Raw genomic sequence first — 27089 nt, 5'->3', positions numbered from 1 at the left:
CAGTCCTCGGGGAGGTCTGTGTGTGCTGAAGTGGCACCTGGCACTGATGGTGGATGCTGGGTAAATGGTGTCATGGGGCTTTCAAGAAGTTGGAAGAGTCATTTCATTGCCTGGAGTATAGGTGTGCTTTCTTTCCAGCTGGATAAGTAATGTCAGAGTCAAAGCACGTACAAATCCAGGCACGTGGGTTTGCGAGGAGGAGAGAAAGCAATGCAGGTAAAACTAGATGTAAGGAATTGGGTAAGAAAGAACAAAGTGTGTGAACCTGTGTTATGAAGGGACTAAGAGGGACCATCTGAAGGGTGTGTGACACAATGCTGGTTTGACTACCGGCAAAAAAGGTCTAAGGTGTGGTCAGCGGACGTCTTGGTGGGATCAAAGCCTTATTTTTAAATCTGTCCATTCCAATTCCAGTGTTTGAAGCTAGAAATAGCACAGGCGTAGCAGGAGGACCATATGGTGAGCACGGCTCTCTCCAAGACGGGGCTGGAAATGGGGGCCGGGCCACGTGCTGCGTTCAGGCGATCTCATTTCAATGCTGAGCGTTCGGTTCGTCACTGCACCGAGGCTTCGGGTTTTAGAGTAAACACGGCGCTAATCTGATTGTGCTAAAGGTGGCATGCAAGTAATTTCTGCCTCGGGGACCAGCTTGATTGCTCTAGAGGGTAAAACAAATAAAGCCAGTATAAAAGGTCAACGCGTATTCCTGAGGATCAAATTTGACAAGCAAATTTGACATATTTAATATAAAATGTAGATGCCTGTTTGCAGGATCTCTGGATTCTGGTCATCTAAGAGAGTTCTGCTGGTCTCTTTTTGTCTGTCGGTACCATGTACTGAAACATTAGCTTCCACACCCATCATGATTCCACAGATGAAGTGGGCAAGAAACTAATTTCTATTGAATTCAGCCCTGGTTGGGTCTGTTGGATAAAAAAAGAAAAAAATAAAATTACTGTGTGCCTTGCACATCTGCCCAGACATACCAGGCTCCTGCCTGCTTCGTCGGTGGCTCTGCATCACATCTGCTCACCGCTGCCTCCCCACTGCTGCCTTCGCTCTGCCAGCCAGAGTGGCCTCCACCGGGGAAATTTTGATTTTTTTTTCTTAGAAAAATCAGCTCCCGGTTTGCCAGCAACATGAACTGGGATGGAGAAAAAAAAATAAATCCTCCAGGGTGGGGAGATACTGAGCCGGAGCCGGCACCAAGCTTGCCATGGAGGTCAGCGGTGGTTAAGCGACGTGCCGAGGCAGAAACGCAGGCACTGCTGGACCCGCACAGCCTCATGGCTCCTCTGTGGCCAGCTGTCCCAGGAGCAGTTGTCTGTTGAAGTTTTAATTAGATAAATTTATTATTATACTTAAGAAAAATCATTATGTCTTGCTGAGCATGGGGGGTTAGGCTAGACGATCTCAAGAGGTCCCTTCCCCTCCTCAGTGACTCTGTCATTCTCTGTTTTTAAAGCCGCCCTAATTATTAAACTAGCAGTTGGTTTTTTTGAGCTTTTCCAAGAATACAAGAAGCAGCTATTATTTCTTAGCAGCAGATGTCCTGTAACTCTTGATTATATTAATTTGACTGTTCATAATTTGTCTTTGTTCGTAACTTGGTTTTGTTGATAACTTGCTGTTGCTGTTCTCAAATGCTTTTTGTACAGCTGCTGCAGAGCCCTCCATTCAAAAACATACGGAAAGGATTTTAACACTGACCCCACACAGCATTTTATCACAGCTCGAGTACTCCTAGAATTGTAGTACGCTATTTTCCTTTTGGAAGGAGGTAAGGACTCAAAGTTGCGTAAGCAAAAGCTAATCAACTCTGTAAGTTGATTAGTCAGCAAAGTAAATGATAGTAACAAAAAAAAAAAAAGTTCGTTTTCCCTTGAAATATTTGGTATTCAATGAATAAAGACGTGAGGTTTAACAGGATGCTCAGGCTCACGTGGTTGTTGGGGTTTTCTTGCATAATGCCCTCAGTATCTCCATGCTTGGTCTGTTCGCGTGATGGGGACGGGAAAGAAAGAAACTTCTTGTTATCGTTCATCAAAGGCTTCCAGCATGTGTGTGTTTCTTGTTGTTTTTCTTTTTTTTTTTTTTTTTTTTTTTTTAAATTTAGTGTCAGAACTTGGGTTTCCTGGAACATCAAGCAGTAATTATCTCCCTGTGTTTGATGACCTTTCAGTCAACTCAGATTTTGCGTTCGGATTCAGTGCTAATTCTGTGGCCAACTTTTAAATGAGTCTGAACTTCATCTTTAATTAGAAGCCAGCAATCCTGCGTTCCCAGTCAGTCACGGGACTTCGCTTACTTGAACTGACGATTAAGCGCAGTACGTCCATGGTTATGTATGCACACCTAAACACAGGCCAAAGTTTTAGCTGGTTTTAGTTAATAAAGAGCACCTCAAAATATGGTTATACCCTCGTACGCCTTAGGTTTTGGGGTTTCTGCCCGACGGGCGTGGGGTGTGCTGCTGGTTGGCAGGAGGTTCTGCAGAGCTCAAGGGTGGTGGATGCCTCTGGGGAATGTGCTCTCTTAGCATCACGTTTACGGTCACTAGCCTGGATGGTGGCATTCAAAACCGCCGGAGTGTGACATTTTCTACAGTCCCTCCCTTCTCCAGCCCGAGTGCTGCGACCTGGCGCTTCCCTCCTACAAAGAGCTGGAGACAGACGGCGTCTGTGGGAATCGCCCTAGTGGGAGCCAATTTTGGGAGAAAGCGCAGGCCGTGTTTTATGCAGACATTTGCTGTTGGTTGAGATGGATGATATGAGTCCCAAGGAGGAGATCTTTAAGTCTGATTTCTAACCAGCGTAGGAGTGCACGGTGCGTTTGGTGTGCGTGAGAACTTGACCTGCTCACACGGACGGGAAAGTCTGTGAATAAAAAGCTGGAAGCGATAAGACGCTGAAAGCCATCTGAAATGCCAAAATGTGAATGTGTGCTGGACAGGGTATGAGGCCATGCTGACAGCCTTGCTAGGTTGGACTGATAAAGCTGTTCTTTACAAATAGTGGAATATTAGGGCTGGATACCTTAAAAGGGACTTTTTACTGACTGATTATTCTCCCAAAGGTTTATGCTGTTGGTGCGGTGAGGTCCCTCTGACCTTTACTTTGGAGTTCCTACATCTACGGGAATTAACAAGTTTTCCTCACCAGGTGAGGGTGAAATGAATTCTGCACGGAGAGTCGCTCCACCCAGGTGCCAGTTCCATCACATCATGTAAATAGCCTGTGACTAATAGAGAAGCCTATGAAATGAAATGAAATAAGAGACATCAGTCAGTGCGTTTGCATGGAAACTAAGCTGTATGCCAAAGGAACCTTGTTTAAAAATGAGTGATAGCAGACAAGATAATTCTAAGGTTGCCATTGTGGAATGTTTTTAAGTGTCTTATTAGCACAGAATCGAAAGGACAGTGTTGTTTTATATTTATGGAGTCTATGAGGTTCCACTAAGTACATCTGCAGCCTGTCTGTCCCTTTGTTGTGAGGTTACTCAAAGCTTTGCTATAGATTTGCTCTCCTCTCACACCGCTATTCAAAACAATGAGGAAGAAAAATATTTATGTGGTGAAGCAAACTTCATATTTATCTATTAGCTTGGTTTATCACCCATCTACTGTGATGGGCCTGGAGGAAGTGGAGAGTTGGGTGAAAATTAAAAAAAGTCTGTGAATATGAAGGGTGATTTTTCTCCTGAAAGCCAAACGTTATTTTATTTCCACTAAATAACATCCAGAGCTGCAGTAAGAAGACGGCCCACCAGTATTGTGTTGGCCACTCTGTGCATCTTGTAAAGCAGCCCCTGCCCCACACAATCTGTGCATGGGGGCACACGAGGCGGCAGCTGGGACAGGAGGTGCAGGGCTTAGAGGACTTTCCGTAGTTAGCCCGTGATAGTTTGAGTCCCAAGGTAACGTTTTGGTTAAAAGACCTCTCTGTCAGAGGTGGTGTTTTATTGTCTTCTTTTTACTTTGTTTTAACTCTGCCCCATAGGCCATTTCAACCTGGAAAAAGCATCATGAATGTTTTGAAATGCCATTCCGGCCTACATGGCTGCAAAGGTTTTGATGCATTTACAACAGTGTGGTGGGGACACAGTGTGGCAACTTGTGTGCGAGTTCTTGTTTGTTTGTTTAACTTCGAAGGATCCCAAATACTGGGGCGAAACTTCTGTGTCGTCTCTCTGAAACTCTGATACCCGTCCTGGGCGATGGACAGCACGTGCTCTTGCGAGTCTGAAGCCGAGCATCTTCTGATCAGGTAGTGCCGACCCAAGCACGTGTCTAACCTTTCAGCGGGGACGGCAATTTGCATTTCTGTCTTCTAGCCAGCCACCGTTCTTCCACAGACAGGAGTGTACTAATCTGTGAGACATTTTTTTCTTTCAAATTTGGTTAAGATTGGCCAATGTCTCAAATGTTACTGGGGTCAAAAGAACAGAAGCATAATGGTATAAACTTTGTTTCTATAGGAAAGTAGGCTAAAATCGAACTGTGCTTCAAGAGGCATGGAACACAGCTTGCTAAATAAGAACGATGGCATAAAATAACATATTGTAATTGCATTATATGACCACGTTTCTATAAGTATGTAGTTACCTGCCTTGCCATAAGTTCTATGTCTTTCTTATAATCCGGGTAAGACTCAGACACTTCTTAGATGCAGAATTTATCTCCTTGAAAGTCAACTCTAGTGTTTTTCAGAATTTTACCTGTTGCGGTACAGTTTAGTGCTATGTTAATTTACAGTTATGTCAGGGTGAAATGTTCTTGCCTTGCGATTGATGCAGCTGTGATGTAACTTTAAAAAATATCATGCAAGAAATAGAACCTGACTATCATTTGCCACTTGTAGTGGATCAGGACTGGGTAAAATAAAAGCATCTCATCTCCAAGGCTGGAATCTGTCATAGTAATAAGCGGCATTGTTAAATCCCAGAAGTTTTTATTGTATGTGATAAAATATTGATAATGCAGGCAAATGTGGTATGAACATTTTGGCTTAAGCAAGAAAAATCAAAAGTATCTTTCTCCTACTTAGATATTGATGACTTACAACACAGTAGTAGGTGCTGCTTTGGGAGCGGATTCGTACCAACTGGGCTGCAGTGCAGCGCTCACAGGAGCTCTTCCAGTATTTGTGCTGCAGGTAGAATTTCCTGAGGTGCTGAAGGGAAGCTTTCACTCTCACAAATTGCACAGATTATTCAATGTGTCTGCAAAATGTCTAAGAAAACAGTATTCCGACCACGTTGATTATATCTGAGTACAAATCGTAAAGTATCATAGTAAAAAATTGCTCTGCCCTTGAGGCATAAATTCAATTGAAACCTCCCTGGTTTATGATTCTGTCGTTCTCCACCAAAAAGTATGTCAGCTCTTTATATACTTATAAACAGTTCCTTAGCTGTTTATAAGTCCTCCTCTCTTCTGGAAACAGCAAGTATCTGATTTTTCACTGATCTTTGTTTATCTAGTAAGTGAACACGTAAAATGCTAAACCAGTTTCCAGAACTGTTTGTGTGAGAATTGTCCTATCAAGATCGTAGGCAGTAAAATTCAGCAGCTTGGCAACGTAGCAGTTTTATACAGGGTAATATTTATTTGTCAGTAGACGGGAGGAATCAAAGTGTTTAAATAACACACAGCAATGGCACTGCTTTTGTCCACACGCATAATTACAGTCAATAATCAATTGAGCTCTCTCTTCAACAGAATCATTTTCACAAAGAATGCCATTTCCCGAGTATCTAACTCTAGTTATATGTGCTTACAGTTAAACCAATCAACCATAAAATACAAACACATGTAAGGAGATATTCATTTACAAAGATATTTATAAATATATTGGTCTGGTCTACATGACTGAACAACTTGAACGAAGCTCTGATGCAGGTTTTTAAAAAAAGCATCACTGCTAAGACTTTGTACATTTGGATAGCATCCTGGAGGTCAGGTTCCCCCTCTAGCTTTCCATAACTAACTCCGTGTTTCTGCTCCCCCGAGGAAGCTCACAGTCCTCCATCAGGTTGCATCAAGTAACAGCAGTCTGGTGAGCAAGGCTGCTATAATTTTATCTACTTGCCATACCAATGAAATAAGGGAAAACAGAGTTATCAGCATTACCTAACGCAGGGCAACATTTGTCAGTTTAATACTATGACTTGAGGAACAATCTTTAAATATTGCATAATGCACAGTTACACACATCACCATCGCACAGCACACTGGAGTCCCTAATGCTCATGTATTAAAAATAAGCGACTTCTCTTTGTCTGTTCTTATTCCTCTCAAAGTCAGTTCACTCCTATTGACTTGTCTGGCAATTAGACACCAGACCGCGCATAAAGTCAGTGGGTATAACGAGAGAACATGCAGCGTGAAGGACGACGTCTTCAAGACAGTGATGATGCTCTGTTCGGTTAGCAATGATTTTTAAAAGTGCAGCATTAAGAAAAGAGATACTTGATAACGGAACGCTCAGCACAGAAATGGAGCATCAGCACTTGAGTCAAATGAAAGGGTAAGGAAGAAATGACAAGAAATCAAGGCACAAGTAGTATTATTCACATTCGATTCTGAAGCAGTCTCACTGCTCGGAGAGCTTCCACCTGGTAACAAAGAACCCTCTTATGCCGAGATTCAGACTGGAAAAATTGATTGCTTAACTCTGATCAGGATGTCAGGAGTAGATAACACGTGTTACAAAAAGCCATAGCAACCTTTTTTTTTTTTTTTAAAAGCTGCTTAATGCCACAGAAATGTACTGCCCAAGCACTTGTAGGGAGAGACAGTAAAGGGAGACCATCCATCGGCATCCCTGGCCTTCTCATAAAGTCACAAGAGTTTCTGCTGGCCCACTGACCACATAATTTAGACTAGTTTTCATTTTGTGGTTGTATTTAAACCACTTGGGGCCGCCTCTGCTGTATAACTAAGCACACTTGGGCATGCCCATGGCATGGGAATACTGCTATGGGAGCCACTTAGGCCAAGTTCACACATGGGAATCTCAGCTGGGCCTGATTCAAACGCTAAATACTGTCTGAGATGTTTGCTGCGGCGAGAACTAAGAGTAATCTGAACTATTGTGTCTAATATTGATAAATCAGAGTATATCGTGAATGTCATGTGCTTGTGAATTGCTTTAAGCACGGGCCCTGAAGCTGTAAAAGTGTGCTGAAATACGAGGAAGATGATAGTAGAGATTTGCGTTCCAAACTTGGAGAGATCCAGCTGATAACCCAGCCTCTAGCAGGTATGCCACCATAATTTGTGAAAATGCTCTGTTCAGTGGATGATCTGACAATATTTGATGATTTCTGTGTGGGTGCTGGAATCTCCAAGAAAAGTGAAAATCCCGGATCAGATTTGCTCTCAGTTAAGCAAGTGAAATGGAGCTAATTAATCACTTTATTACCCTGGAGTCTCACCGGTAGAACAGAGAACCAACTCCATCACCTCCCTTCACAAAGCGTATACCAGCCACTGTGATTACGCACGGCAGGTCGGCAGTATCGCTGACGAGGAGTTGCTGGCTGCTGCTTGGTGAAACGCCTGTTGTGCTGGACAGGCGGATGGTGCCTATCAGCACTAAAGGGAGCCCAGTGACTGAGGCTGGTGTTAATGGAAATAATTAATAGTGAGATACTCTCAACAGCCTGATCATTCACCTTTACTAGGTATTTAGCTGTCTCCTGTTTTTCCTTCTGTGATGCACAAGGCAGGTGTTTAAGTTTTTGGTTATTTATGCACCCTATTTTACATGCATTATATTTGACCGAATTAGAAAAAAATAGTAAATTCTGCCAACACTAATCCATGTCTATCACTCAAATACTTGATTACTATGTCATTAACTCTGCCATTCTTGCTCTTGTGAGTAGTGCTGCCCTCATGACTCCAATGGGATCGGACCCTAATAGGTTTCAAGGAGTCTTTTGGCTCAGCGTGGATCAGGAAGTGCTTAACAATCCAGTGTATCTGCAAGAGCTTGTGAGGATCTTCTCCCAGAGCTCCTCTGATGAGCAGAGTCCTGCAGACGGTTTGCACTAAGGCTGTAGCGACTGAACAAGAGAACTATGACCGGACTGAATCTTGTAAGAACAGCACGACTATGGAAAATGCTGGTCCCTATCCAAGAGAATTTCATAGCCTTAAGGTAAGTTTCATCATAGCTGAATCACCGAGGAGCTGATCGTAATCTGAATGTTAATTCTTTTTGCTTAAGTGGGGCTAAAGTTAAAGAATAAATTACAAGGAATTTTAAGTACAAGGGTTAAAACAAGGGTGATTTTTGGAACCAAAAAAAAAAAGGCAGCGCTTTAGCAATACGGGTAATTAATTATATTTAACTTGAACCAGAGAAAGCACGGTGAGTTGTTGGACTAAAGCATTGTAAGTATTGTATTTAAACAGCCCAATATTAAGTGATTATTAATGTTGGCACTGTTGCATGGATGAAGAATATGTTTGGTTATTTTCTTATGGCCAAACTGGAAAGTGTTTTTTAAAATGTTTTAGTTTGAGAAAAGTCGTGTTCGGCATTATGCCTTCAGGCTTCTATGCAATGTGTTACAAAAGAAACTACTTTCAAACATAGTGTGGCCTCTTGCTAGTGCAGAAATGTGGTGAAAGGTATTGCTGAAATTAAAACACAGACCTAATTTTCTACTCAAAGAGGAACCTATAATCTGGATAAGTAGCTAAACCAAAATTTACTATGAATTCATTGTGTGTTTGTTTGATACTGGAGATTCTAAAAGGTCTGTTTGAAGGACCTTTGTAATGATGGTAACAGAGAAAGCAATGATCCATGCTGGTGGTTTGGAGTAGAATACAATGCTGTTAGAAATGCTAAATATGTATTTGATGTTGAACAGCACCAATCGGAGTGGAATTTGCAGTACATCAAATGGGGCCTGTGTTAGTGCTCATTTAAAAAAAAAAAAAAAAAGAAGAAATTCCAACTCTAGCCTTTTCCATTGTTAAAATGCAATTTCTAGGCTGAACTGGTACTAAACCAAAGCCAACTGCACGCTGGGGCTGAAAGGAAGATGGTGGAGGCTTAGGGCAACGTTAAAGGGCCTACCTGACAGCGTGACGTGCCTATGAACTGTTGTGCAGGTTAACCAGAGATGGGGAGAATGTAGGGCTGGAAAATGAAAAGGCCAAAGAGCGGTCTGTGAGAAGGCTGCTGAAGTTAGGAATGCCATCGGATTCATGGCTTACTTGGGTGAAGCCAGGTGTTTAAGAAGGACAACCACATCAGTGGCTGAGATGGAAGTATTTTTGTTGGTGCTAAGGTAGCATGCCAGTGACTTGGAAATTGTGGATTAAGAAAGTGAGATGTTAATACTGTTTATAATTCATTATTATTGATTATAATAATAATCTTTGGGACTCCTGGAAGTGGTTTATTAGCATTAGTACCGTCATAAAGTATCTGTTAAGAGTATGCCTATGGGAGCATAATCCTGGTTTTGCTGAACTAAATTTCAAAGACTTCCTCGAAACTCAGTGGTAACAAATCACGACCTACAAAAGGAGGTCATCTACAACAAAATACAAAATTTTGGAAACTGCTGTTGGATTATTTTAGATATCCACAGGGGGATTTTTTAATTTGAGAGATCCCTTAGATGCATCAGTTTGCAGATTTGAAAGGGCAATATTTTCATATTCCTCTTGTGATGCTGAGCATTTGCAGTGGTGAACTAACACTCTCAAATCCTTCTGAAAATTCTTGTTGAGAAAGCCATAAAAGATGGGATTGATACACGTTGAGATCATGGCCACAAGGTGGCATATTGTAAATGCCAGGTTATGATTACAGCTCATTAGTGCCTCATAGTTCCAGTCAAAAACAACATTAAATATATTGAGAGGCAACCAGCAAGCTGCAAAAGTCACAACAATTGATATCAACATCATATTAATCCTTTTGTTTTCACTCAGTCTGCTCTCATTCTCTCTCATCCTCTCTATTTTACCATGTCTCCTTCGAAGACATACAAATATCCTGAGATAGCAGATAAAAATAAACCCCAGTGGGAAGCAGTACTGGAACACCAGCAGGCTAGTGGTAAAAATCAGCCGTTCTGTAACGGAGGGCCATGCTTCGATGCAAGCAACCTTGTTCTTGTAGAAATCACTATGGAAAGACAGATGATTGAAGGGTTCGTCAGTTAATTGGTGGAATATTAAAAAAGGAATGGATATTATGAGGGAAAACCCCCAGATGAAAAGAATCCCCCAGTAAGCATGTGAAATACTAGGCTTCCAGCCACGCGGGTTCACAATCAACTGGTATCTCTCAACAGCAATCAGCACGAGTGAGAAAATGGAGACTGTGACAGATATACTTTGTATGAAAGAACTTACTTTACACATAGCTTCCCCAAATATCCAGTAGTCCATTAAGGTATAAGCAACTGTGACAGGAATACACATGATACAGATCAAGACATCCGATAAAGAGAGGTTGGCAATCAAAATGTTGGTAACATTTTGAGCTTCTTTCCGTCTCTTTATTATAATAATCAGGCAAAGATTTCCAAAAAGCCCCACTATTGTAACTAACGTGTAGGCTGTAATAAGCAAGAATTCTGCAAGGAAGGAAGGTTGGCATGTATCAAAGTTCAAAAACTGAGAATAGCTAGTGTTAGAGACGGTTTGGTTAGCCAGAATCTCACTGGGATGCTGAATGGCTTTATCCATCGTGAAGCATCCGCCAACCTATGGACCAAATCTAGTATTACTTAGAAGATATTTTGTGTGGAGGTTTCCAAGGCAATGATTGCTATGAATCTGTCTTTATAGTTGGTGTCCTTGAAGTTTTGAGCAAATCCGATATTAATTATAGCACCAAGAAATCCTGACAGGAAGAGCTGGTGGTTGAATGTTAGTGGTGGTGTAGATATATAAATGATGGAGGTTGATGCTCCTTTTCTGAGGTTCTGTACTGACAGTGTTACAGAATTGTAACTGATGGTGATGTGTAAGAAATAGCAGTGATGGCTCTGTTGAAACTTACATGAACATTTTTGTACAAGTCCTCCTTTACCAACTGTGGATAAACTTTGCTTTTCAAAATAAAGTATTTTAAGGTCTGTCCCAGCTGAAGATTTAGCAAGGTTTAAGGAATTCCAATGAGGATAATCTGTTGCTTTTTTATTATCAGAAAAATGAAGAATTGGGTCCTGCCATCACATTGCCAACTTAGCCATCACAATTGTATTTTCTCTAGAACTATAAAGCAATGTGAGCTAATACACAAATCCCTCTGGCTTAATCAAAATGATGTGTGCTTGAGCTTAAGTGATAGTCAATACCTCTAGGAATGACAGCGTTAAAGGAGCTTCCTGTTCTGCTTGTGTGTTAAAGATAGCATGTCCCTTTTCCTCAGTCTTTCACCAAGAAAGGTTGGACCAGATGATCCTTGAGGTCCCTTCCCACCTGGTATTCTATGGTTCTATGAATCTAATCTGAGAAAAACGTAAACCAAACGAAGATCACATCTTAGTTCTACATACAATTATTCCCATATCGGTAGTTGCCAAAGGTTGTCCCATTTCCCTACACACCGTTTGCTGTTGTACAAGTTTGACAAATGATATCCCCAAAATGTTCTGTGGTTAAATACAGTATGTACTCAAGAGACACAGAATTGATTCGTCTTTCAGTTCTAACTTAAACAGTTGTCAAGCAAAAATCTGATATTAGTACAATTCTGTTGTTATAAAACAAATATTAATGGGAAGAATTAAGTTCAGCAGAATATCTTGATGGGTTTGAATTTATCATTGAGTTAAAGTTAATCTTAAATCAAAGGCTCGGCAGCTTTCTGGCCAGAAAGAGGCTGTTTCCAACCTGGGAAAGGAAAAAAGAAGGATGTAAGAGTTACTTTGAAAGATGGATAAATATGTTCTACATGTACACCTTTCAAAACTCAGCTCTAACTCAACTCACCTTAATTCCTATTTGAAGTAGGAATTATTGGGAAACTAGTTGGAAGGAGGTCATTCTTCACCCCTAAGTAATAAATACCATAGTGTTGAGAGCCTGTGGAAAAAGGAGGATGAAGCAACAGTGGAAAATTAAAGAGGATGCACAGAAAGAAGAGATAGGTGGATGTTATATTATTACTAGAAATAATTTGTTTATGTGTAGATTTGTCAACCTTCTTACAGAAATTATTGCCATTATTTAGTCATGAAGGAATAAAAAGTGTTTGGTTGCTTGCATGAGATTAAGCGCCAAATCCGGAGTTAAACTGGCAACTGTGATTCTGTAACTGTTTGCCCCCCGGCCCGCAAAGAATATTCCAGCTAGAGTTATATCCTCAACTACTTTATCCTGATATTTTGGCATGACATTAGTTTGGGTGCTTAAAATTAAGATTCTGAAAAAAACAAAACCCAACCACCTTTGGAGGATCTATAACCACTCTCATTATGATTAAAGTAGACTTTTCAACTAGTGTAGTCAATGTTGGAGTGAGAAGTGGCTGTAGATTTATGTGACTGTGCGTGGCCCTGATATTCCAAATATGGCTTAATTTGTGGTGAGGGGCTAACATTAAGCCCTGTAGCCTCCCTAAATAACTATCTGGCTTGGTTACAGCTGTGTTGAGGGAATGGCATAGAAACTTGCACAATCACACTGCAAAAGCAAAAGCTTTTGAAATCCAGTGGCTCAGGTAGACTCGGTAGGCCCTCGCAGGTGTCCCTAGTCCAGGAGGTCAGGAACAAGAGCTACGTACCCTACTGTGTGTGCACCAGCTGGCAAAAACTCTTCTCCTAATATGTCCAGGAGAAATGGAAGGGATTCTGAAGCTAGCACAGTCAGACCCTGCAGGAATCAATGATGTGGCTGGGCAACAGCACCTTCAGACAACATATTTCCTGGAATTCACTGTAAACTGCTTTTCCCTGGAGCAGCACTAATGGCCTGGCTGGGTTTACCACACAGAAGGGTGCATGCTGGAAGGGCAAGAGGCCAGGCAGTGGTAATGCTGTCCTGATGAGCTTTACTGCCACCGTAGATGTGTAAGCGTCTAAAGTCTGGCTGCTTTACCCCAAGGGTGATCTTCCTCTTTGCGCTGCCTCTGGTATTCACCTGACTCGCACAGATCTGAGTCCTGCCCTTTGAGAAAAGATCAGGTGTTAGCAGGGGACCTGGCTTGGAAGCAAGATGCCTTCAAAGACAAGCTCTGCTCTTCCCTGCGTTTTATCTTAGCAGGAGAAACTGTGGGGACTCAGAGGACATGAGGCTGAGCCAGGTTTGTAATATTTTATGCGCTATTTGCTATGCTCCCTTATTTATCCATGGTTGCACAGCACGGTTTGATAGCGAGTGCTGAATGTCCTCTCCCAAGAATTCAGTGTGGGTAGCAGGGCTTCCTTGGCCCTTTCTACCATTAAGGAAAAGTCCCTGTACTGACCTGTACTCACTACATTAGCTTTAGGCACACTGATCATCTACATTGTCCTTTTTTTATGAAAAAGATTAATTTGTTTTCACTGTTTGGTTTGTACTGTAAGTTAAAAAGTTTAGTCTTTAGTCCATGTCATTCTGCAAGGCAATTTAAACATTTCCTTGGCAATAAAACAATTACATCTGTCTTCTTTCAACATCTGGAGTATTCACAGCATTAGAAAAATAAGTGACACTGGTACTTACTGCAGCACGTTGAACTGTTGCAATACATACAGGCATTTTTTTAAGCTGATAAATATTAACAGAATCAGCATCCTTGAACCACAGTTACAGCTGATGTCAGAATTGGACTGAAGTGTTTAATAAGAGAACTAATTACTTCAATCCCTAATCCGTGCATTTTGAAAAAGATTCTCTACCATAGTGAGAGTTTAACTCTGTAAGAAATGATAATCCACTTAGCCTAGTTGTTTCATTCCTCTAGATGCAGAAACATTACTGAAATGCGCATAAACAGAAGAAAGTTAAAAGCATAGTCTAAAAGAAAATCAGTTCTAAAAAAGCTTTCTTTGCTAAGTATTTTCTTACCTATGTTAAAGATGCATAGTCTCATCCCTTCAAAGTGACCAGTAAATGTTTTGGTTGCACACATTGTCTGTTCATTGAGTTCCAAAGTATTGCACGGATAAAATCTGGAGGAAACTTTCCATTCAATTTTAAATATAGGATGTACAGACTACAATAATCCTTTAAAAGATCTATTTCAGTAACTTTTGCCACAGTTTTATCTATTTTCTGACTTCTTACCTCATGAAAAATTCAAGTCATATCCACACTGCCTTTAACAGTTTTCCTTTTTCCTTTCGGAGTTAATTACAAAGCCAGCAAACACATCTCCTTTGTGTATAAAAGAATCCAAAGCAAAGCCATCTGCTGCTAAAGCGATACTTAAAATCTTCTTTCTGAAACAAACCACAGTTCCACAATTTCCAACTGTGACTGAATCTGCCAGTCTGTAGAAAGGCTGCTGCGGAATAAAACAAGCTCTGGAATCCAAGACGAGACGAACAGCAATGAGCAGGGAGGAGAAAGGACCAGTAGTCATGGGGATGGATTTTCTTCCACTGTGCAGCCTCCCTCCGCCCTGTCAGACACCTTATCTCGCAATTTCAATTTCAATTATCTTATCTGTTCTGCAGTGCAAATGTTTTCCCTGTGTTGGATTTCATACATAAACATCTGCAGATGGCTTATTGCTTTTTTAACTGAGGGAGATATGAAAATACAGTAAGCTACTTAGAAAGAGCATGCACACCCTGTTAAATGTATCATTTGCTCTATTGCAATTAAGATCATCTATTTTCATTACAAATTGCTATTTTAGCGTTTACTCCAGCGATATAAAAATATTCCTGAAAAGCAAAGCATGGCACATTACACTGGCATGTCCTGAAAAGGGGCTTTATTATTATTATTACTATTACTGTTTTTCCAGTAAAAGCCCATACCTTTTATAGTCGCTTGTTTATAAAAATTAGCATTCAGTGTTTCCCTATTAAATATTTAGAGTGGGTGTTTATGGGACAGGGCAGGAGCTGGTCTTTCTTAGGGTGTGCTCTTTGGTACATTGCTTTTTAAACTCTTGAATCCGTACCTGGGTCCCCTTAACCCCCAGTATCCCAGTCTCTTATGCTGAACCCTCCTGTGGCTCTCCACTACTAGAAAAAGCAAAGGCAAGAAAATAGTCCAGATTTAGAATGTGTTTGCATGGGAGCAGACTTGGGAAACTAATTATGATTCCTGGTTAAATTAAAGAATTAGAAACTTGCAGACAAAACATCTGAGAGAATACTGGCGTCTGTCTTACTGTGTCTGGTTTTTTGGAGAGAATGACTTTGAAAAGCAGTAGGATTTTGGGGATGAGCAAGATTGATGCTGTACCTAGAGTGTAGATTAGAACTAATTATCTGGAAATATTGTTAGTTGTCATACTGTTGTATTTGTAGGTGGAGGGAGCCTCTGAGATCAGCCAGACAAACCTCCTGCTTCTAGTATGTTTGTATCTATTCGCTATGTGTTTGTCCAACCTGTTTTTTAAACATCCATGGTAATCCTAGATTATGTATTCAAGTGCCTAATTTAATGTTAGGAAGATTTCCTTAATGCCTCCACCTAAAATTTCCTTTCCTTTACTTTAGTCCATTGCTTTTTATTCCAAGAGTTCCATGCGAATTCTGAAATTTTAACCAAAATGCTACCATTGAGCAATGTGAATATACTTTTCTAAAATATTTCTAGCACTTGCTGGTTTTCATTATGTCAAAAATACTATAAAAACAAAGCTTTTCCAAAGTACTTCAGAATTTCTGCTTCTGGTTGTAGCATAGCTCCGGAAGTCAATCAAGACCTAAAAATGAAATGTGCTAGATATGCATCAGAAGAAGCCATAAAAATGCATTATCTGTTTATAAAGGAAATAAGTTGGTAAAATTAAAAGGTGTTCTGATTCTATTCATAAATTTCAAACAAAGGTCAGGTTTCTTATTTACATAGGCTTCTGTTTCTAATATAACTCTGTATGCAGTCCTCCATCCGTGGAAAAACTGGAGTGTTTAACGTGTGAGCCCCTTAGTTTTACAGTCCTATCAATCTGCTGCCTTCCGTGGATTTCATTTTGTTGTAACCTGTTGTGAGTTAGATCACATCCGACATCAGAGGCTCGTGGGTGTAGCTGTTCCCAGCCTATTTATGCCTGACGTCAAAGGTACATATAGTAAGTGGATTTTATGCTGTGTATGAAGGGATCAAGGTATATTGTTTTCAGCCAAATGCTGTAGCATCTGTTTGCAAAAAAGGTTAATGGGTAGCAGAATTGTATTTACTTTCTATTAATGATCACGTTATTTCTAAATTGCTTAATATTAAGTGATGGGAAAATAGCCTTTATCAGTAGACTTTGATAACTAACTGGAAGGCAGGACAGCAGCTGTAGTGAGAAGCAAACTTTATATGTAACCTGATAACAAAAAGTTAAAATATATTGCAGATAAGACTGCATTAGCTTGCCAATGGCAAGTGTAAATTTAGTAACTCTGCCTTTGTGGGATTTCAGCAGTTCAGAGATGACTCTATGTTGTAGCAAGTGGTACGTGTTTTGATATGATTTTTAAATAATTTTAGTAGCAATTTCTGTCTCAGTTTGCAAAACAAACAAAGGCACAAGAAACCTCAAAACAATTAGTGTGCCGATTCTTGCTATACTGAATGCCAGTCATTATACTGATTATCACCTCATCACAATCATTCCAATAAAAGCCTGGTCCTAAAAGCTTTCCAGGTATGATACCCATATTGAAATCAATTGGAACATCTTTTCCAAACATCTGGTTATCCAGCAGCTAGAGGCATGACCTCAGCTTGCGGAAACGTTCCCAAGCTAGTTTGAACCCAGGCAGCAATTAACCCTTACAAGCACCAGAGCTCAGGGCGCGATCATCTGAACCAGCCAGCTCAGCTAAACGAGCTCCACGTCTATGAAGTGCAGTCTCGTCTTGATTACAGGCATGCGATTACTCTGGCTCCCAGGCTACGGCATACAGACCATGGGCAGTGTGGAAAACCAGGCTAAGTGATTAGGTGCCATAATAAACACTTTTTCAAACTTTAAGTTTGTAATATCGTCTGTTGCGTTGGCAACAACCTGTTGGTGAAAAATTCTCTAGCATATAAATCCTTTGAGCTCACCTTTTGCTTTGGCGTTTACATGATTCCTTCCCCAGCAGGAATCTTTGCTGATGGCTGACCGCTCTAAGCTTTTGCTTTTTTGCCGAGTTCCTTCTCCCATGTAGCTGCGCAGCAGCCCTTGCTCCTACCTGGTGCCAGCCCCCTTCTTCAGAAAGCCAGATTTAGTAGAGACGTACACATAGGATTTCTCAGCTTCCTAGGTGAAAGAGTTCTTTAATAGCAGTTTAGCCAAGAGCTGGGTCAGTGAGCTGTAATATCCCTGAAGGATCTGGAATATTTCTTCCTGATACTTATAAGTATTATTCTTTATAGCACTTCAAAGAGGCACAGAGAAATAAGCAAGTATAATTGGAAATCTCTTAGGTTAGTGTCAGATGTGCCGGGTAGTGTCAGGAAAGTAAGATAATATGCTATGATGGAGGAAGACCACAGTCCCTGTACGTTTTCCTGTTTCATGGAGAGATCAACAACCTAATAAGGTATCTTCAGCAAATAGGTTATAATTTGACCAAACTAGCAACATCTGAAAATCAGATGCGCTGTAAATTTTTCTCCAAAGATCATGCAGCTAAAGAAGGATTGATGAATACGTGCAAGTTGGAGCACTGCCCCACAATTCAGAATTTTTTTCCTGATTGGAAAAAACTATCACAAAAATCACTCAGTTTAATATCTGGAGTTTAGGTTCCACTCCATTGTATTGCGTAGCTCTAGAGAATAGCTTTGCAATATCCTTGACGCTTCATTCTGGTCTGTACCTCTCAATTAGGTCATGCCTAGAATGAAAAGTCAACTGTTTTAAAATCTGCCTTAACTTTAAATGAGTTACTTATAATAGCATATTCATTTTTTAAAATTATGTCATGCCGTGAACTTTCGGCTAATTTCTGGACCTTATTCAGTTGGCACACAATTGAGATGGAGATTGATATACTCTCTGGCTGGAAGGTTAGCATCTTTATTTTTTGGGTCAGCCAAGTTACTTTTCTTCCTGAAAAAGAGATAAGATATGTGAGCAATTGTAATAGGAGTGTCACTGCATTAATTCATGTTTTATAATAGTTTCCACTTTCCAAATCCTGATTCAATCCTTTGTAGCTTTCTAGAACTTCTCCAGCTGATCCTTTCCAAGAGTAATCTCTGCCAAAAAAAAGAATTATTTCAATAGCTCACAGATTTTGGGGCAATATAATCATTTGTATCTCTATTTTTTTTTTCCATTCTGCAGTCTTTTTATAACAACACTGTCAGCATCAAACCCTGCTGTTCTCATGCCATGACATCTTTCACTGTCCTAATTGTTAATTAAGAAATACTTACATAATCAAAAGGGGTTTTTCCTGTTAATCTCAGTCTGTTTCGATTTTCCTGCATGTTTCAAACTGTAGTAAGAGTTTTGATTTTCTCAATTCAAAATATTAATTATCAATGGCTATTTTGTGTCTAGAAAAGCCTCACTTTTATACACCTAATATATAAGTATATATAACATACAGCTAATTTCAGGCAGGTACATATTGAACTTCATAGCATAACTCCTCCTGCTGTTTTCAAGCAAAGCTAAATGTGAGTCATGCAAAAGCACCACAAAAAAACACCCTACAGAGGTTCCATGGAAGAAATAGACGGGGCCTAGGAAGAGCTAATGGGGAAAAAAGCTAGTAGACTTTAATTTTAACGGGAAAATACATAAAGAAAGATTTGCAGATGAAAAAGATCAGAGCATGACTGAGATTGCTGCTGGCTCCAGGTTTTCCTTTGGCAAAACTTATGATCCTAGTCTGTCTCGGACTCAGATAAAGATCTGCCCTTTTACATCTGTCGCAGCAGTGCTAGAATCTTTGATCCTTGGCAAGAACCTTGACTTTTCAGACTGTATTTTGCTGTCTTACTTTCATCCCATCGCTCCAAATTATGACCAGCTCTTCTATAAACTTTTAGGAAAGAGAAGAAAGGAAATCATCAATTATGACAGAAGAGTGAAAAGATGAAAGAGGAAGAGAGAAACCGAGCTTCAGAGGGAAGAGGAGGGAGGGCAGGATTTAAGGAAAAATGGTAATGCGAGTCCAAAGAAAAGGATGCAAATTCAATTCTCTGATGACTTTCCACTTCACCCCTCACAAAGGTGTGTTTCTCACTTTCAGCGCACTCCCCTTACAAAGGGCTCAGGGAGGATTTTGTTCAGTAGGATGAACTTTTGATACTACTTACTGAAGAAATAGTTCCTGTGGGTTATTCTGTTGTTACCTTTTTATCTGAAGAATATCTTATTTTGCATTAGGCGAATAAAAGAGAGGGGTAGTGTTTTATTCCCCATCTGAATTTGCACAGGGTAGGAATTTTTATCATGAAGAGTGTCATGTTCAAACTTCAGGTAGGCAAAAGACTATCTAGTTTCCTCTCAGTGCATTTTAATCAATCTTTTTCAATGAAAGCCCTCTCCCAACCAGCGCTAATTCATGATAGTTTCAAAAGTAAGATCACAGATTTGATGTTTATGCAGGTGAAAGTACAAACAGCAGAACAGGGCAAAAGATATATCTTTTGCCAAAAAAGCCAGAGCTCTCTCAAGGACAGTTGTATCTCTTTTAAGAAATTCTTCACAGTCATAGCTAAAGCAAGGGGCCAGGATGGGGAGGTTTGTGGTGTCTTCCTGTGAACTGCAACATTACTCTCTGCCTGGGGTGTTGATTTGAGTAGGAGTGGGGCTTCTGAAAGTCTAATAATATCTCTTTGATTAGATTAAAATTCCTCACGTGAATGTGTGGTTCTCCGAGTGATCTGGGAAATTACGGTTGAATCCCCTTTATTCCCAACTGTTTCCACCTCTGCACATTTAGAAAATCAGGATGGAATCTGTCTGTAGGCAGGATGATGTTATTACAGTCTTCAAGGAGCGTAATGTCAATGCAGAACTAATTCAGTGAACAAGCTGTATGAAGGAATCCTTTTGCTTTCAGAATGCTTTCAGACCGTGGAAAGATAAAACCAGACTGAAAGCTAGAAGATTGCACTCATAAAAAAAAAATACAGTTGATACACTCAAATTGTTTTTAAAAAATGAATCAACACCTATTGACTATGGAAGCCAACCACAGTGATATAAACGAGATTGAAGAGGTTGAAACAAATTAAAAGGATATGACTCTGTGTTTATACGAGGGTTTACATAATCAAAATATTTATAAGAGCTACTTTTGACTTCCTAATGTCTTTCTGTTGCCCCTGATGCTCTTTTCCAAAACTTCATCATTCCTTTTCTGTCTTAGAAGTTTGGACCCATTAAACAGCATGACAGAAGTATATTTCTTTAGTGACAAAAATTGCTATAAAGATTTCTTAATAATTTATTTTGTATCAGCTTCTACTTAGAATACATGGTAACATAGGAAGCCTAGTGCTGGAAAGGGACTGTTGAAATTCCTGTTTCACGATCTCTTAAGCAGTGATGCCCTCCTGTGGACTCTAGGTAGTATACTTTCTACTGGAATAACTGGAATGTTTTGTGCATGAAAATAATACGGTTTTCCTTCCTTCTAATATATAATATAATGTAATGTAATATCAATATAATACATTATTATATATAATATAATAATATATATATTATATATAGAATAATATAGTAATGTATAGAAAGTATAATAATATATATAATATATAATCCTTCTAACTAAAATATCCCATGAGGACATTTAATACAGTGCGTTATTTGGCCAGTGCCTCTGGTTTGAGACATGCATTTTCTTTAGGTGATGATACAAGTGGAGCTTATACCTGTGTTAGAAACTTAAACTGCTTATACAATGAATTTTTATTCTGTAGGTTGTTCTCTGAATTGAAGCAATTTAATGCTGCGACTGCTCTGTCAGGAGGGGAAAAGTATGTATTTCTTTTTAATGGTGTTTGCCTTTTAAATATATAGGACAATATTATGCATTTACTTGCATATAGTTAAAAGCCGTTTAAAAATATGGTGGGGAGACTGCTGTAGCTGTTGGAGTGTTGACTGTTTTAGCAGACCTGTCACATCTCATGTGCACGGTGAGACTCCTGCTTTGGCTCTGTGCGTACACCGCTGTGGTACCTGTGTCTCTCATGTCTGCAGCGGCTCATGCAGCCAGAGGAAAAGGCACATTTAAGGAACTCGTGGGAATGTTCATAACAAGTGACCTGGTGCACTGATTGGGTGACTGGATGCTTCACCAGGCGTGAATCTGACAGGAATTGGAGAGGTCTGGTCGGAGTCTCCACGGCGTCTCAGGTGACCTGCGAGGTCTGTGGGATACGCAGGAGGAATGAACGTTTAGCTGTCTAGGAAACCCTGCATCACCGGAGCCTGCTGGTATGTCAGGGCACGTGTACGTTTGCAGTGTGCCTGGCCCTTTCAATGTGGGGACTGAACTCTGAAAACGTGATTTAGAGCGAATACGTGAACTGCTCAAGGTCATCTACACGGCAGCTGGGAAAGGACATTGGACAGGAGGACACCAGGTCAAGTGAAGTGTGTCCTTTCTGTAGTATCAGAGGAGACACTTCTATCTGCAAGAGATGGGTATATATATTTTAAAGGTGTTTTCCTTTCATTAATCAACCAGTCAGAAGTGCAAATGAAGAGGAAGCAGTTGGGCTATACTTGAGTTGTGTCAGCGGCTGATTTTGCCTGCTGATTTGCTCACATCTTAAAGACCCTCATCTCCTCCTGCTGAAAGAAGTAGTGACTTCTTTCTTTGATCTCTTCCTTGGCCTACTTGTCTGTCTTGCTTTCAGGGAGAGAAAGGGAGCAGTAAACAAGCGCTCTGTTTTCTTTGGTATCTGTTGAGGCCATAATTAGCGCCTCTTAATTTTTCTTCCTTTTTGCTGTAAATTATTAAGGGTCTATAAAACTCTCGTGGGTTATTTTCTGCATGAAACAGATATTAATTTATCTTGGGAGGGGCCACACAGTTTTTACAATAAGTGGTAGGCAAAATGTATTTTTGTATTTCCTGTAATTGTGTGGAGCTTGCACACAACCTCTGGGAAGAAGTTGTTGGTTTTTTTTTTAAATAGAGAAATAGAGTAGGATATGTTTGCTTATTTTAAACCCACAAATATTTCAGTGACATTATGAGCATAATCTCTTTTCTAAAACTAGATAACATGATTGAAATGATTGTGTCTGTTCATGCGTTGAGATAAATGGATCTAAACACCTGACATCTTTCCCTGTAAGAGGATGTCAAACGTGGACATTTAATATTCCTGTCATATTAATAAGTTACTCTTAATAGACTTGGCTAGAACAGAAAAAAAAAATCCAGTTTAAGAAAAATCAGACTATTTATATTGCAAGTATTAATTCTACTGGTTAATGATAATCACAGCCTTTGAGATTAAAGCATGAAAACTTGGCCTGGTGACAGAAATGAGGCTGTAATTTTACTAGCAGTGTTAGTCTCTGGAGTTGACGCCATCTGAAGAGGAGTAAGGAAGAATCAGTGTTTACTTTGTGCTGAAACGTTCAGCCCCTCTGGACTCCATCAGTTAACTAACCGCCCAGCGCCGTCAATGTTGCGCTCGGATCGGCGACTCTCCAAGGCTGCGTTTCCACAGCAGTTGATCTAAATCAGGGGGATACTGCAGTTCTGCAGCCTGCCAGCTGCAGCACTTGGGATCATGCAACAAACTGTTTCAGAAAGCTGAGGCAGCTAAAACCGAAGACCTTTCTCACAATAAAACTATTTTTGGCTGTCTCAGTTCTCTTAAGCGGACTGCTGTGTTTGCACAAGCATCAGGGCTGGCACATGAGAGAAGGCAGGATCAGATGGCTGGAGCGCAGCAGTCCCCACGCAGATGCTACCTGAAGAGGCTGTGAAATTGCCTTCACTGAAGGTTTTAGAAACAGATGAGACAAGTATCTGTGAGGAGGACTAAGTTAACCTGAGTTTCAGAAACCATGCGGTGGAGGTGCTGATGTGCCTAGTGAGATGTGATGAACTGACCTTTTCATCTTCAAGGAAAGAAAATTCCACCAAAAAAATTGTGCTTAGTTCCTAGATAATTTCCAACATAAACCGTAGTAGGTATAAGACAAAAAAATAGAAAAAAATCCTGTTTCTGACGAAAAAATCACTATGTTGAAAATAGTGCTTCAGTCTTCAAGCTGACAATGTCTAAGGTACTATTAAAGTAAAAAAAAAAAAGGGAAATCCATCTCACTATTAGTCATGTCATGGGACTTGCATACCCGTGAATATCTCTAATGATTTGTCTAAGAAAATACCTCCTTTTTAGAGCTAAATGAGATTTTAGAGATTTAGGGGTGAGGAGGCAGTGATTGGGTTGGAAAGCAGACTGGGAAACGGGGGAGGAAACTGTGGCAGGAAAAGCAAGAAAGAAGCTGCCTGAGAGAACAGAGTGGGTAGGCGGGAGCATGTTGGAAAGGGGAAAATGAACACAAACGAGGGAAGATCCAACTAAGGCTAAGAGGGAGCAGATAAAAAGGAACGGAGAAATCCCCCGCAGAGGGGAGTCCCTGCCCCTCAGGAATATACCGTCCGTGTGGCCGTACAGCCGGGGAAAGCGGGCGAGCTGAAGGGAACGAAGGTGCGAGGCCGGGGCTGGCAGCGGGGGAGGACGGGATGCAGCCAGAAGGGAAAGAAAGCCCATCCGGGACGGGCCGGTTCCGGCCGTCGGTCAGCGGCTGACGCCGGCCTGAGGGGGGTTCGTCCCCCCTGATGGGGCAGCGGCGCCGCTCCCCTCAGGCCGGGGACAGCGGCGGGCCCCGCTGAGGTGAGGAGGGGCGCGCGCCGCCGCCGCCCAACGGTCAAGCGTTTCAAACGGTCCCGCGCGAGCCGCCCGCCGGCCCCCCGCCCGCTGCCCCCGCCCGCGGAGAGCGCGCGCGGCCGCGCCGGAGGGCGCCCATTGGCTAACGTCCGCGGGCTTGACGCATTGGCGCAGCCCGGGCCGGTCCCGGCCCCGCCCCTTCTCTCGGCGCGCGCAGAGGCTGCCCCCTATCACCGGCCGTTACAGCGCGCCTCTATTGGCTGCCCGCCGCGTCCGTCACCGGCGAACCCCCCGCGCCTCCTGCCGACGCGCGGCGGAGGTCGCGCCCTCCGATTAGCCGCCGCGCTCGTCGATCGCGGCCGGGGCCCCGCCCCCTCATGGTGAGTGGCGGGCGGCGCCGGCGGCGCGCTCTCATTGGCTGCGCCGGCGCGGGGGGCGTGCGCGGCGGCGGGCGGGGGGGCGGGGCTCCCAGCGTCCCCTTTGTGTGGGCACCAGTCGCCGGCCGAGCTCCTGAGAAGTCGCAGCCGCCATTTTGTGCGTGCCTGTGTTTTCCCCCACCCCCCACCCCCCGTCTGAGGAGCGGCGGCAGCCGGGACGCCCCCGTCTCTTCTGCTGGTCAGGTGAGGCGAAGCGAAGGCGTCGGGCCCGGCCGAGGGACCCATCGCCGGCGGCTGCCGCAGCCGTGAGGTCGCGCTGTTCGCAGTGTTCGCAGCAAGCGAGGGGGAAGAAGCGGCAAAGACGGAGAAGGGGGGAAAAAAAGCTTCGGAGCTGCCCCCCAACAGGAGGAGGAGTCTCGGCGCCAGGCCCAGGCGCAGCCCCGGTACCGGCGGCGGCATGGAGAACTCGCAACTATGCAAGCTGTTCATCGGCGGCCTGAACGTGCAGACCACGGAGGCCGGGCTGCGGGAGCACTTCGCGGCCTACGGTACCCTCACCGACTGCGTGGTGGTGCTCAACCCGCAGACCAAGCGCTCCCGCTGCTTCGGCTTCGTCACCTACTCGGCGGTGGAGGAGGCCGACGCCGCCATGGCCGCCTCCCCCCACGCCGTGGACGGGAACGCGGTGGAGCTGAAGCGGGCCGTGTCCCGGGAGGACTCGGCCAAACCGGGGGCCCACGCTAAGGTGAAGAAGCTCTTTGTGGGCGGCCTCAAAGGGGACGTGGGTGAAGGGGACCTGGTGCAGCACTTCAGCCAGTTCGGCCCCGTGGAGAAGGCCGAGATCATCGCCGACAAACAGAGCGGGAAGAAGCGCGGCTTCGGCTTCGTCTACTTCCAGAACCACGACGCCGCCGACAAGGCGGCCGTGGTCAAGTTCCACCCGATCCAGGGCCACCGCGTGGAGGTCAAGAAGGCCGTGCCCAAGGAGGACATCCAGTCGGGCGGGGGAGGCGGCGGCTCTTCCAGGCCCTCCCGGGGAGGCAGAGGAGGAGGACGGGGTCGGGGCGGCGGCGGATCTGGGAACCGGGATCACAACGGCCTGTCCAAAGGCGGCGGCGGTTACAATAGCTACGGCGGCTACGGTGGAGGAGGCGGCGGCGGCGGCGGTTACGGCTCCTATGGCAGCGGCTCCTACGGAGGCGGAGGGGGAGGCGGCGACTACGGCAACGGGTACGGCGGGTTCGGCAGCTACAGCCAGCACCAGTCCTCCTACGGCCCCATGAAGAGCGGCGGAGGAGGTGGAGGAGGGGGCGGCAACTGGGGGGGCCGCAGTAACAGTGGACCGTACAGAGGAGGCTATGGTGGGGGAGGCTACGGGGGCGGCTCTTTCTGAGCCGGAGCGCCCATACCCATTGGGGGTGGCGTGGAGAGCCCTCCCTTTGCTACGGGGCAGCTTCTAAATGGTTTCTCCCCTCATTCGCTGAAGGGCAGCTCCTTTTAAATGCCTCCCTGCTGTGGGAGCAGCTCCTAAATGCCCCCTGAGGGTTGCCTCTGCTGCCTATGCCACTTCTTTCTCTCTGAAGATGGACTGGGCCCCACATACACATACTTTGTGTTACAGTCATTGATGGACTCTATTTTTTTATTATTACTTGGACCTTGGTCGTTTTTATACTAGCAACGAAAAAATGTCTTGTTTTAATTTGTTTTTTTGGGGGTACGGGGTGGGAAGTGTCTTGCTGATCTGGAGTAAAAACTGGGGAGGGTTATGGGGGAATTTCCTTTGTTGTAAGGACTCGATACCTGGCTACTACGTTTTTTTCTACAAAATCTACTCGGATCCCATGACTGAAATTAACATTTCTGTAAAGGAGGAAAAAAAATCGTTTTTACGTTTTTTATTTTTTAAATAAATCATTGTGTTCATTGACCTTTACATGTCTAATTTTTTTTCCTAGGATCCATTCCGTACGGTTTTAAGGCTTTGCTAGGTTCAAAGCAAGTGTTCCTCTGCTTTAAAATCTCTGTGTACTTAGAGTAAATATTTTATTGCAAGTAAAGGTCCTAATTGACTTTTTTGCTACCCTGCTAGTGGATTTATTGGTTTTCAAACATTCGACAGAGAAATTTTTGAAGTACTAATCCGTGGATGTGGTCTGTTTTTTAAATATTCTTTCTCACTTATGCAGTTTGTGTGCATCCACCATCTTGTACTAGGCAGTTTGACGTGCTGACATGGTTGGTCAATTTTTTCTATAGGACTTTTCCATCAACGTATGTACTGTGTAGTTTTGAAGAAATAGTTTGTGTTAAGCATGTGCTTCATTCATATAAAATGTTCAGAATTTCCAATTGCTTAGTTTCACGTCCTCTTATCGGTTTGTCTGTGTGTGATTCCTTCCAGGAAAGGGTCGACATTTATCTCTTCTATTAAACGCGTACTTGTTTTCATAGTACCGGGTTAACAGACTTTTCACTCTGAACTATTGTCCTTCGTTAAAGTTCCCCGAGAATCTCTCGCAGCACCATCTACCGACAGGATGGCAGCCCCCTTGCTGCAGGCTTCGTTACAGCAGGAGTAAAATTGGTTTGCTAACTCTTGTACTAGACTTCTGAAAGTTACTTTATGCCACTAGATGACTGGTGTAGAATGCAATGACATCTGCACGTGAATAAAGATGGGCTCCATGAGTATTGACTGGAAAAAAGAACGGATTTGCAATACCTGCCTCAGCACGTATTCTTTTTTTTTT

The 27089-nt window shown here is 42.7% G+C and overlaps 2 protein-coding genes and 1 long non-coding RNA gene across 5 annotated transcripts in view; 2 read left to right on the top strand and 1 right to left on the bottom strand.

The window, feature by feature from the left end:
• The window catches only part of LOC134522177 (uncharacterized), a 52297-nt gene extending 28952 nt beyond the window's left edge, over positions 1–23345 (top strand). Inside the window, exons 5-11 of one of the 3 annotated variants that reach the window (XR_010072957.1) lie at positions 1659–1780; positions 2117–2329; positions 3076–3161; positions 4002–4268; positions 6304–8168; positions 19133–19316; positions 21017–23345. This is a non-coding gene — a long non-coding RNA (uncharacterized LOC134522177). Of the gene's footprint in view, positions 1–1658; positions 1781–2116; positions 2330–3075; positions 3162–4001; positions 4269–6303; positions 8169–19132 lie in introns of all 3 variants that reach the window. The other 2 variants (XR_010072956.1, XR_010072955.1) reach the window with 2 other exon arrangements.
• Positions 9605–10768, bottom strand: LOC134522060 (neuropeptide Y receptor type 6-like). The gene has a single exon (XM_063349327.1). The coding sequence runs from the start codon at positions 10724–10726 to the stop codon at positions 9605–9607; it is 1122 nt and encodes a 373-aa protein (XP_063205397.1). The 5' UTR covers positions 10727–10768.
• A 1156-nt stretch (positions 23346–24501) lies between the features above and the next one.
• Positions 24502–27089, top strand: HNRNPA0 (heterogeneous nuclear ribonucleoprotein A0). The gene has a single exon (XM_063349273.1). It carries the CDS (start codon positions 24794–24796, stop codon positions 25727–25729), a length of 936 nt encoding a protein of 311 aa, XP_063205343.1. The 5' UTR covers positions 24502–24793; the 3' UTR covers positions 25730–27089.

This window comes from Chroicocephalus ridibundus, chromosome 11 (assembly GCF_963924245.1).
Source record: "Chroicocephalus ridibundus chromosome 11, bChrRid1.1, whole genome shotgun sequence".
NCBI classification, from domain to species: domain Eukaryota; kingdom Metazoa; phylum Chordata; class Aves; order Charadriiformes; family Laridae; genus Chroicocephalus; species Chroicocephalus ridibundus.
Note: the sequence above shows the minus strand (reverse complement) of the source record. Positions and strands in the feature narration are given on the sequence as shown.

Excerpts from the sequence above, each read along its gene's own strand:
- HNRNPA0 (XM_063349273.1), top strand. The coding sequence starts at position 24,794 with ATGGAGAACTCGCAACTATGCAAGCTGTTCATCGGCGGCCTGAACGTG.
- LOC134522060 (XM_063349327.1), bottom strand. The coding sequence starts at position 10,726 with ATGGATAAAGCCATTCAGCATCCCAGTGAGATTCTGGCTAACCAAACC.